Source organism: Mandrillus leucophaeus, unplaced genomic scaffold, assembly GCF_000951045.1.
Source record: "Mandrillus leucophaeus isolate KB7577 unplaced genomic scaffold, Mleu.le_1.0 Scaffold99, whole genome shotgun sequence".
NCBI lineage: Eukaryota > Metazoa > Chordata > Mammalia > Primates > Cercopithecidae > Mandrillus > Mandrillus leucophaeus.
In genome coordinates this window covers 416,365-428,484 of record NW_012110807.1, presented here as the reverse complement: position 1 = coordinate 428,484, position 12,120 = coordinate 416,365, and the positions used below count along the sequence as shown (strand labels likewise).

The window sequence follows — 12,120 nt, the reverse complement described above, 5'->3', positions numbered from 1 at the left end:
CGCTGCGACGCAGCCGACCCCCAGCGCCACCACAATGCCTCCTACCTCACCGACTTCCACAGCCAGGACGAGAGCACCTGGTGGCAGAGCCCGTCCATGGCCTTCGGCGTGCAGTACCCCACCTCGGTCAACATCACCCTCCGTCTGGGTAAGTGCGGGCTGGGGGCACCGCCACCGCACCCCCTGTCCCCACTCCACTGGGGGTCTGAGGCCAAGGCCTGAGCTGCTGTGCGCCCAGGTTGGGCTGCAGGACCCAGATATGGTGTTGGATTATGGGCGGCTCAGAAATAGGAATTAGGCTGGGTGAGGTGGCTCAGTCCTGAAATCCCAGCACTTTGGGAGGCCGAGTTGGGAGGGTCGCTTGAGCCCAGGAGTTCAAGATCAGCCTGGGCAACGTAGTGAGATCCCATCTTTACAAAAAATAAAGAAAAATAGGCCGGGCGCGATGGCTCACATCTGTAATCCCAGCACTTTGGGAGGCCGAGGTGGGTGGATAACTTGAGGTCAGGAGTTCCAGACCAGCCTGGCCAACATGGTGAAAACTCTACTAAAGTCTCTACTAAAAATAGAAAAATTGGCCGGGCGTGGTGGTACTTGCCTGTAGTTCCAGCTACTCAGGAGGCTGGGGCAGGAGAATTGCTTGAACCCGGAAGGCGGAGGTTGCAGTGAGCCGAGATCACACCACCTTAGTCCAGCCTGGGCCACGAAGCTAGACGCCGTCTCAAAAAAAAAAAAAAATAGGTGGGCGTGATGGTGCACAGCTATGGTCCCAGCTACTCAGGAGGCTGAGGCAGGAGGATCAGTTAAGACTGGGAGGTTGAGGCTGCAGTGAGCTATGACAGTGCCACTGCACTACAGCCTGGGCTACAGAGTGAGACCCTATCTCTTAATAAAAAGAAAGAATGAACAAAAGAAGAAAAAAACCAGGACCTGTACCCCTAGATAGCCAGAAGGCTAGACTGAGGGGTGCCCCGTGGGGCGGGAGGGGCAGGGAGTCCCTTGCAGAGCTGTGGTTCTAGGTTGCGATTATAATCCCCTGTAATGGTTTTCCATCCTAGGCCGGAACTGTTGGGGAGGTGACACACCAAGGACTGAATTGGTCACCCTCTAGGGCAGGGGCACCTGATCTTGGGGCTTCCGGTCAACTTCAGTTACTCAGTGGACCCCTGAAGCTGCCTGCAGTCATTGGGTGGGTTCTGGAAGATAGAAGTTGTGTCATTCATCACTGCACAGGCAAAGTTTAACCCTCTGGGCAAGGAGGACTAAGTCTCTTCGTGCTGCTGGGTAGCTGCGCCCGGTGGCGTGGCCTCTCCACCCTGCTCATGACTTGCCGAGGTGCAGGAGCCCTTAGATCTCCAGGAATCACAATCTGGAGTCTGAACCCAGCCCTGGTTCTCAGCCCCTGCCCCCACTGCAGGGAGCTGGAATGCTCTCTCCTCCCTCCAAGTTCAGCCCAGTTCCCATGTCCTCTGTGGCCGGGTATGCGCTCAGTGTCTTTCCTGTTGCAGCCTCCACTGCCCTTTCAGGAGGGGCTGGTATCACTAGTTAGACTCCCTTATCTTCCAGGTCAGTCTCCCAAAGCTTTGAAAACTCAAATTATTTTTGTAACTCATTTTGGCTGCTAAACCTGACCTGAGGCTGTTTATAAGCTATGTTTATCCTGGTGAGAATGAATATTCATTCGTTTTGCTACTGAAATCTCATCTGAGTACAGCCGGCAGCCCCAGACCCCACTGCGGGTATTAGCACAATATATGGTATAAGGCCTGCATCATCTTTCTAAAAGCTGAAAAATTCTCAATTCCCAAACACATCTGGAGCCTAGGAGTTTGGATTAGGGATGATGGGACTGTCTCCCATGTTTCAGATGAGAAAATTGAGGTTCAGAGAGGTTGTTGTGCACAAAGGCACACAGCTGCTAAGTGACCATCTGAGCGTGGACATCTGAGGACATCAGAGGTCAGAGCATAAACTCCTTGATGTGAGTTCTGCCACCATCAACTGAGTCAGCTCCACCTCAGCCTGGTGACAGTGTCCTGGGGAGGGCTGGGAAGTGACATTGGAGTGGGGGGGGACCGTGAGCCCCCTTTGCAGAGCACACAGGTACTCGCTGCCACCCCAGAAGCTCCCTTCTTGGACCACATCACCTTCTCTCGGCCTGTCTGGATCCCTAGGTGGGGCTTCTGGACGGGACAAGGGGGAGGGGACAGGAAGCCAGTGGGGAGGGGGGAGTCTGGGGGAGCTGTCTGAATGGAGCTGGCAGGACCCCAAGGCCACAGGGGAAGGAATCTGGAACAGGGTGGGGAGTTGCGGGGGAGACACAGCGCTGCATGGCAAAGGGTATCACATGTGTCCTGGGAACCCAGGGGCCAAGGAAAGGGCTCAGCCCAGGCACAAACAAGGTGGGAGGAAGTTGGGAGAAATGGCCAACGTTTTGGATTTGGGGTAGTTCCTGTTTACTGAGCCTGGTGTGCCAGGCCCTGGGCTGAGCCATGTGCCGTCATTGAACTCTGCCTAGAACTTTAGAAGCAGGGTGCTTCTGATCCTTCTGAAAGCAAGGAACCTGAGAACTTCCACACTGTGAATGAAGAGAGTGAAGACACACACACACTCTCTCACACACACACACTCTCACACACACACGCTCACACACACATACACACACAAACACTCTCACACTCTCACACACACAGTCACACACACACGCACACACACACTCACACACACACAGTCACACACGCTCACACACACTCACATTCACACACACTCACATTCACACACTCACACACACTCACTCACACACTCACACACTCTCACACTCACACACACTCACACACACATTCACACACTCACACACACTCACTCGCACACTCACTCACACACTCACACTCATACACACACACTCACACACACTCTCTCCCTGCTGTGTCTTACCCCGGTGAGCATTCTTTCTGTTTTGTTACCAAAAAACCAGGCATATAGGAGAGAGTCCACAAGTATGAGTGACAGGGTCACCTCCTCTGTCCTGTTTTCTGGGGCCAGCTCAGCATTCTCTTTTGCCTGCTCTGGGAGGCAGAATAGGGTAGAAATCACAAAAGGGGGCTTTGGACTTAGGCCCAGCAGAGCCACTCACTGGGCAAGCAGCATCCCCTCTCTCAGCCTCGGTTTCCTCCCCTGTACCTTGCGGATAAGAGTCACCACCTCCTGAGCAGCTGTTCGGGTTCATGAGCCCGGGTCGGAGCTGTGGCAGTCCTTGTGTGTGACCAGCGGGGCTGCTGAGACGGCTCAGGGCTGAGGCTCCCCTGCGGGTGGGCTCCCCTGCAGGGATTGAGAAATGCTCATCCCGGCCACCCTGCCTCCTCAAAGACGTCCTGACCCTGGGCTCTGTTTACGCACAAGGGGCGCCGGGGGCTCAGTGCAGCCCCAGATTTGGCCTCTTTTTGGTTTTCTGTGACTTAGGTTTGCTCCAGGCTAAGCCATGGCTTGCATAATAGCGGGGGAAGGAGACGCCTGGGATTGTCAGTGTCCCCTGTGGAGGCCGTCTGACAACCTCTCCTCCTGGTCTTTAGGCCACCTCTGCTGGCTCTGTCCCCCACTGCTCCCTCTCCTTGAAGGCTCATGGGAGGAGAGAGTGGGCGGCCAGCTCTGGCCCGGGGTCTCCTAGAGGGAATGGGGTGAGGGGCAGGGAAGGAGATGGAGGTCGCCGTGTTCCCAGCCCCCCGTGGCTCTCGGACATCTGTTCCCGATCCTCCTGTCATCTTTGAGCTGAGCCTTCGTGTCTGGGATGAAAGGCAGCAGTGGGGTCTGGCAGCCCCAGCCTGCCACCAAGGCTCAGGGAGGCCACGGGGCTGGGGCCTGGGAGTCAGTGGGGGTGTGAGGGGAGTGGACAGTGACAGGGGTACAGACCGTTCCTGGGCTCTCACCATGTGCCAAGGACTCGCCCAGGCAGCATTCCACACCGGCGTGCTTTGTGCTTTTACAGACGGCAAAACTGAGGCGCTGAGGGTGAGATCACACACCCTTAGGATCACACAAGTCAACAAATGGTGGCCCCTGGGACCGTCCCCCTAACTGCTGCACTTGGGAATGAAGAGGGTCCAGGCTAGGCTGGTCCACATGCTTCAAGCCTCGGTCCTGGGAGGAACAGTGCGGGCTGTGGCTTTCAGTGGGCCGGGGGAGTCTCCTGCCCGCTTGCACTTAGATCGCTGAGAATCTCCTGGAATCACGGAAAGACCTGAGTCCCCAAGCAGATGAGTTCTCCCCTCCCGCCCCTGCAGGTTCTGGATGCCCCTACGTGGAGCTGATTTCTTCTTGCTTTCATTTAGCTGTTTGCTTGGTGGTCACCCAGCCTTGGCTCCCTGGCCACAGGATGCAGCTGTGAACAGGGCTATGTGCGGCCCCTGTCCTGGGGGGCTCGGGGACCGCCAGAAGGCAGCCTGTAGTGAGCAATGCTGCCAACGAGGATGTATGCTCTGAGAACAGGCACTGGGGCGCATGAGCCTCATCAATAGGGTCAGGCAGGGTCTCACTGAGACCTGAAGGATGGTAGGAGCTGACAAAAGAGGAAAGGATGTTCCAGGCCAAGGGAGCAGCACCAAGAGCCAGAGGCAGCTCTGTGTGTTCTGTGACAGGCCGGGCCTGGATGGCCTGAGTGCAGACACCAAGAAGACGCTGCGGTCCGGCCAGCCACAGCGAGGAGCTGGGCCTCGGGGGACTGGACATTAGGGGGACCCTGCGGCCCCTGAGGGGCCCTGGAGCCAGCTGGGTCTCCTGAGCTTTGGCTCCGTTCTGTTTTCCTGTCAAGTGGGTGGCTGCGTTTGCCTTGGCCTGGGCCAGTGCTGGGGGCCGAGTCCTCCCTCCTGCTCCCTGGGGGTTCTGGCTGGAACGCTGAGCCCCGAGCAGGGCAGGGGGTCAAGGAAGCGGCTGCTTAGCCTCCATCCACCCACAGAACTGCCCCCCAGGCCCCTGGGCCCAGCTGGCCTTGGGCCCCTCTGTCTCTCTGGGCCTCCCAGGACTAATGCAGGAGATGCAGGGGTAGGAAGTCACAAAGCCCAGGATGGGTGTAGGCAGCCTCCCATGGCCTCCGCATCATGCCTGTCCACTTCCCACACCGCCCTCCAGCAAGGCCTTGGCCGGGCCGAGGCACTGTCTCTCCTCCAGCGCTTTACATGTGCTGTGGCTTCTGCCCAGCACACTTCTCCTCCCACCTTCAGCCTAACTCACGTCTTGTTCATCCACAAAACCATTGCATGTCTGCCAATCCCTGTGCTGAGCCCTGGGGATGCCTGTCTGCCCCACTCAGCTTAGCGGTGCCTCCTCTGGAAAGCCCCTCGCCCCTCCAAGTTTGGGCAGAGGGCCTGCCCGTGCATCCTTGCAGCCCCTAATCCTCCTTCCACCAGAGTCTGGATTACACTGCGTGAGGGCTTGGTTTGTTTATGTCCATCCCTATCTCTGAGCTGCCAGAGGGAATGCCTGTTTTCACATCTGTACCCTAGCGCCCAGCCTGCATTTGCCTACTGCGCAGGGTGCTGGGTAAAGGTTGGTCAGGCGAATGAATGGAAGAGCAAATTTCACTGAGGCTGGGTGAGACTCACACCTGTAATCCCAGCACTTTGGGAGGCAGAGATGGGAAGATCCCTTGAACCAGAAGTTCAGGGTCAGCCTGGGCAACAAAGTGAGATCCTGTCTTTACAAAAATAAAAATAGAAATGAAAAAATTAGCAGGGCATGGGGGCAAGTGCCTGTAGTCCCAGCTGCTTGGAAGGCTGAGGTGGGAGGATCACTGGAGCCTACGAGTTCGAGGCTGCAGTGAGCTGTGATCACACCACTTCACTCCAGCCTGGGCAACAGAGCGAGACCCTGTCTCAGAAAAAAGAAAAATGTAGTTGAACAAATGCTTCATGCCTGAGACTGTTCCAAGTGCTTCCAAGGCATTTGCTCATGTAGCCCTGTTATTGTTATGCCTATTTTGCAAATGGGGAAACCGAGGCACTACATTGCAGTCACTTGCCCAGTGAACCTGAGGGAGTTCAGTTATTTTGCCCAAGGCCACAGAGGCAGGAATTGGTGGGGCTGGGCTGTGAACCCCAGGGTTGCAAGATGGCACTGTGTTTCCTCGCTGAGAGCGAGGGAGTGAGGAATTCATGGAGGAAGGACCCCCAGCCTTGCAGGTGCCTCCCATACTCCTAAGCCACGGCGTTCATGGCAGTGCTGCCATCCTCCCGGCCCAGCCCTGCCCTGCCCTGCCCTGCTCTCCCTTGCCCAGGCTCCGGCTGCTTGGTCTACCTCCCTTCCCTGTGGCCCCTTGTCCCAGGCAAGCCCTCCCAGCAGCTGTGCCCTTGCCCACCTCATGCCCTGGCTTTGCTTATTTAAATCATCGTCGACATCCAGGACTCCACCTGTACCTTTCGCCCTGGCTCGGTCTCCACCTGAGCACTTGACTGGGTAATTTGAGCAGCCTCCTCAACACCGACCACTCTGGATGTCATTGCAAGGGCCCCTGTGTGCATAGAGGCATTTTCTTTTCTTTTTTATTTGTTTGAGACAGAGTCTTGCTCCACTGCTCAGGCTGGAGTGCAATGGTGCAATCTCGGCTCATTGCAACCTCCACCTCCCAGGTTCAAGCAATTCTCCTGCCTCAGCCTCCTGAGTAGCTGGGATTACAGGTTCCCGCCACCACACCTGGCTAATTTTTTTGTATTTTTAGTGGTGATGGGGTTTCATCATGTTGGCCAGACTGGTCTCGAACTCCTGACCTCAGGTGATCTGCCTGCCTCAGCCTCCCAAAGTGCTGGGATTACAGGCATGAGCCATGGCATCTGGCCCATAACAGCATTTCCACAGTAGCCAAAGCCGAGGCAGCCTAAGTGTCCACCAAGGGGTGAATGATGAGCAAGAGCAAATGTGGTCCATCCATCCAGTAGAATATTACTCAGCCCTGAAGAGGAAGGAGATTCTCACACAGCCACAGTACAGATGAACCTTGAGGACAGTATGCTAAGGGAAATAAGCCAGTCAAAATAGAACAAATACCGCAGGGTTCCACTGATATGAGAGGCACCCTGGGATAGTCAGATCCACAGAGACAGAAGGTAGAATGCTGGTTGCCAGGGGCTGGGGGAGGGGCAGTGGAGAGTGTTTCATGGGGACAGTGTTTCAATTTGGGAAGATGAAAGCGTTCTGGAGATGGATGGTGGTGAAGGTTGCACAACAATGTGAGCTGTGCAAATGGTTAAGATGGTAAGTGTCATGTTATGCGTATTTCACCACAATAAAAGAAGGTTTGGGGAGAAGTACATGTTGTCCCTGTGGGAAGGCAGCTTGGTGACATGGATGAAGACCCACAAGAATATTCCTGGTCTTTGGCAAAGGAATCCTACTTCTGGGAATTAAAATAAGGGAAGGGTCCTAATGCATGAAAACGTTCATCGAGGCGTTCTTTATAGTAGGGAAAAATTGGAACCATAAGGGAATAGTTAAGTAAATTGTAGGACATAAATTCACATGGTGATTGGAGCCATTCAGTGCAACAGCTGACAAAGGGTTTGTAATACACAGGGAGCGCTTAAGTCAAAATGTTGAATGGAGAAAAAGACACAAGTTGGTACATGTGGAATCATCAGATTTATATTTTAAAATCCCTAAAGAGTAGGCAAAAAAGAAAGACATCAAACTGGTAAAAGCGTGTTTGTCCTCAGGACTTGCAGCGACTTTTCTTCCATTTTTCGTGTTTCTACATTTTCCCAATATTCTCTCATGAAGCTTGTTCTAATTTAAAAACTGGAGAGAACACATTGCTACAGTTTTTGTTTTTTTTTTAAAGCACCCGCATCGCTATGTTTTGTTTTAAGATGTTTTTCAAAGTTCTGGTGCAGCACAGCTTGGCATCGTAACTCCCAACCCCTTAAAAGAAAGCGTGTGGAGCAAACAGAGTCCAGATCTGGGGGCGGCCTGGTGTCTGTGTCCGTTTGGAGCAGAGGTTTCGCGTCTTGGAACCAGGTGGGCGACTGGCCCAGATGTGCATTCGCTAAAGGATGCTGTGCGCGGGCTGCTGTGGGTCGCCGGTGCAGACTCCTTGGTAAACATCTAGCAGCCAGACACGTCTCGGGAGGGGACCTTGGAGCCACTTAAAAGGTAGCTGGCAGCTAGAAGCGTGATCGGAAAAAGGCAGTCACTGGGACTTCATGCAAAGGAGCAGCCTCACGCCACAGGAAACATCCCGGCTTTTCCGTCCTTGCCAAACCAGGAGGTGAGAGAAGACACAGCAATATCACAGAGACACAGACGGGACTTTTTGTTACGAGAGTTAATTAGAGGCTGGGCATGGTGGCTCACGCCTGTAATGCCAGCACTTTGGGAGGCTGAGGCTGGTGGATCACTTGAGGTCGGGAGTTCGACACCAGCCTAGCCAACATGGTGAAACCCCATCTCTACTAAAAAAAAAAGAAAAAAGAAAAAAAATTAACCCAGCATTGTGGTGGGCGCCTATAATCCCAGCTGCTTGGGAGGCTGAGGCAGCAGAATCGCTTGAACCAGAGGCAGAGGTTGCAGTGAGTCGAGATCAGACCACTGCACTGCAGCCTGGGTGATAGTAAGACTCTATTTCAAAAAAAAAAAAGACCGGGTGTGGTGGTTCAACCCAGCACTTTGGGAGGCTGAGGTGGGCGGATCACCTGAGGTCAAGAGTTCGAGACCAGCCTGGTCAACATGGCAAAACCCCGTCTCTACTAAAAATACAAAAATTAGCCAGGCATGGTGGTGTGCGCCTGTAATCCCAGCTACCCAGGAGGCTGAGGCAGGGGAACCGCTGGAACCTGGGATGCAGAGGCTGCAGTGAGCTGAGATCGCACCGCTGCACTCCAGTCTGGGCAACAAAGCAAGACTCCATCTCAAAAACTAACTAACTAACTAACTAAATAAATAAAAGCAGCTTAATCCCTCCTTTGTGATGAAAAGGTTTCTTCCAAGGGCAACCAAAAGGCTGGGAAAGGAGTGGCCCCAAGATTTTTTTTTTTTTTTTTCCTGGAGTCGGAGTCTCACTCTGTAGCCCAAGCTGGAGTGAAGTGGCATGACCTCAGCTCACTGCAACCTCTGCCTCCTACGTTCAAGCGATTCTCGTGCTTCAGCCTCCCGTGTAGCTGGGACTACAGGTGCGTGCCACCATGCCCGGCTAATTTTTTGTATTTTAGTGGAAACGAGGTTTCACCATGTTGCCCAGGGTGGTCTCGATCTCCGGAGCTCAGGTGATCCTCCTGCCTCGGTCTCCCAAAGTGCTGGGATTACAGGTGTGAGCCACCATGCCCGGCCCCCAAGATCTTTTAAACAGCGACGAGAGTTAAAACCTGCAGCCCTGGCTGGGCGCAGTGGCTCACGCCTGTAATCCCAGCACTTTGGGAGGCCGAGGCGGGTGGATCACGAGGTCAGGAGTTCAGCACCAGCCTGGCCAAGATGGTGAAACTCCGTCTCTACTAAAAATACAAAAAGTAGCCGGGCGTGGTGGCACGTGCCTGTAATCCCTGCTACTCAGGAGGCTGAGGCAGAGAATTGCTTGACCCCGGGAGGCGGAGGTTGCAGTGAGCTGAGATCATGCCATTGCACTCCAGCCTGGGCAACAGAACGAGACTCCATCTCAAAAAAGAAAAAAAAAAAAAAAACCTGCAGCCCTAGCCCAGCCCCTCACAAGCTCCAGGGGCTAATGAGGCTTCTGAGTGATTGAGACAGCTGTGTTCCTATCAGGAAAGCCAAGCCAAGGTGTCATCCTCAACTGTTAGCTGGTGGTGACACTGCTCCGGAGCACTTGACTTCCGTCACCTCCAGGCCGCCCGATACGCTATTCTCTGTGCCTAGAATTCTGTTCCTTCTGCTCTCCTCACCTGTCTGGCTCCCATGCACCCCTGCTCATCCCACCAGCTTACTAGACCACATGCCCCAAACTTACTTCTCACCACCTCCTCCCTCTCCATGCTCCTGCCAGCCTGAACTACAGGCTTCAGCACGAGGTGGCCACAGCTCTGCCAACATCCTGCCTGGTGTGGAATGCACCTTCTCCTCACCATCCCTGGCTAATGGCTGCTCATCCTTGAAACCATAGGTTCAAGTGCCTTGTTGGTGCTCCCACAGCCTCCCTGGGCTACTTTGGCCTGTTCTATAAAGACCTGTCTGTCTCGGCTGGGCACGGCGGCTCACGCCTCTGATCCCAGCACTTTGGGAGGCTGAGGCAGGCAAATCACTTGAGGTCAGGAGTTGTCCAAGACCAGCCTGGCCAACATGATGAAATCCCATCGCTACAAAAATACAAAAATTAGCCAGGCTTGGTGGTGCATGCTTGTAATCGCCGCTACTCAGGAGGCTGAGGCAGGAGAATGGCTTGAACTCAGGGGACGGAGGTTGCAGTGAGCCAAGATTGTGCCACTGTACTCCAGCCTAGACAACAGAGTGAGACTCTGTCTCAAAACAAACAACAATAACAAAAACAAGACCTGCCTCTCTCTCCCCACCTGTCACCTCCGCTTGGGGCAGGTGCCATGAATCCTTATTGCTGAGCATGGCGCCTGGCACACAAGAGGTGCCCAATAAATGCTTGCCAGATGAATGAGTAGATTCGAGGCAGGATTTGTACCTTCAAGGAGTTTATAATCCAGTGAGAGAGTGGAGACAGCAGGTAGTCCTGACAGTATGGGACACTGTCCCAAGTGTGCCTGGGAGTCATGATCCCTGCATGAGTCTGTGTTTAAAACAATAGCCAGCATTTAGTAGGCACCTGCTGTGTGCCAGGTGCTTTGCCAAGTGCTTTACAGGCACTGTATGGCTGAGATCCCCAAACGCTTCATTTACTAGTGAGGAGTCAGGCTCAGGCCCAAAGTCACGGCTCAAAACCAGGGCGCCCTCCTACTCAGGAGTCCATGGGACCCCAGAGAGAAGGGACTGCCTAGGAAGGGGGTGAAGGGGGTTCTGGTGCCCATGGAGACATGGAGGTCCCACCCGCCCCCCTCCCGGTCTTCACATGCTGGCTGAGCCAGCAGCTGGGCACAGCAGAGCATCCCCCACCAGCCGCCCCGCACCGCCCAAGCCAAACAGCAGGAGCGCCAAGTTGCATCCTCTCCAGCCAGCTGGAACATAAAGCCCATCAAGAATGACACCAGGACAGTCATAAAAATCAAGCCGGCCCACATCCGGCACTGACCAAGCAGAATGAGCTCAGTATGAAGAGGCTTATTTTGGGAAAATGGAAACAAAACAAAGCCCTTTAATTAGAGCCATCTGGGGAATAGTGGCCTGCGGAGTGGGGCGGGAAGGGCTAGGGTGGAAAGTTGAGCTGGGAATGCATGGGTGAGGCTGCCCTGCCCACCTCAAGCATTAGAACCAGGCGGGTGAGCTGCTCCCAGCCTACAGGGGAGTCACACACACAGCAGGGTCCCTGAGCCCCATCTGGCCACCCACTATTCCTGTTCTTCCTCTCCCAGGCGAACTCTTGGCAATTCTGGGTGTGGTGACTCCCTGTGAGGAGCTGGGGACTCCCCATGGCCATGACACCAGATACCACAAGACCCTGGCTGAACCAGGGCTAGGCTCCATCACAGCCCTCCCATCTTGGCACTGTCTAAGCCCCAAATATGAATCAAGATTGCCAAGTCTGAAAAAACAAAAAGATTGCCAAGTGCTCTTCTAACCTGGGGAGACCAAACAGTTTTCCTTGGATTGATTGTTGCCTAGGGCTTTGTGTTAAGAAGGATTCCGAGGTACAGTCTGAGCCGAAACATGACTGAGACATGACTACACGTTTGCAAAGAGAGGTGGCAGGACATTCCAGACCATTGCAATAAGTCAGGGAATAGACGAGGGGCTGAGAGAATGACAGAGAGGAGGGCAAACACAAGGAATATTCCAGTGAATGAGCTAGTGATCTGGAGAATACTGAGGTCACTCGCTGAGGATGGAGGTGATTCACCAGCTTCTTGTTTTAGTGCATAGAGAGACTAGGGGAGGAAGGAAGATGCCTTTATTTTTTTTCCCCCAAATACATATAACACAAACGTGGAGTCTGGCTTTTGATTCTTTTGGGTATATCCCCAGAAGTGGGAGTACTGGATCCTATGGCAAAAAAACAAACAAACAAACAAA

General features: G+C 54.0%; 1 protein-coding gene across 1 annotated transcript in view; it reads left to right on the top strand.

Annotated features, from left to right (window-relative positions):
• LAMC3 (laminin, gamma 3) overlaps positions 1-12,120 on the top strand; it is a 125,767-nt gene that overhangs the window by 8,884 nt on the left and 104,763 nt on the right. The window contains exon 2 of the mRNA XM_011971197.1: positions 2-148. Within this exon, the coding sequence (XP_011826587.1) occupies positions 2-148 (147 nt within the window). The remainder of the gene's footprint in view (position 1; positions 149-12,120) is intronic.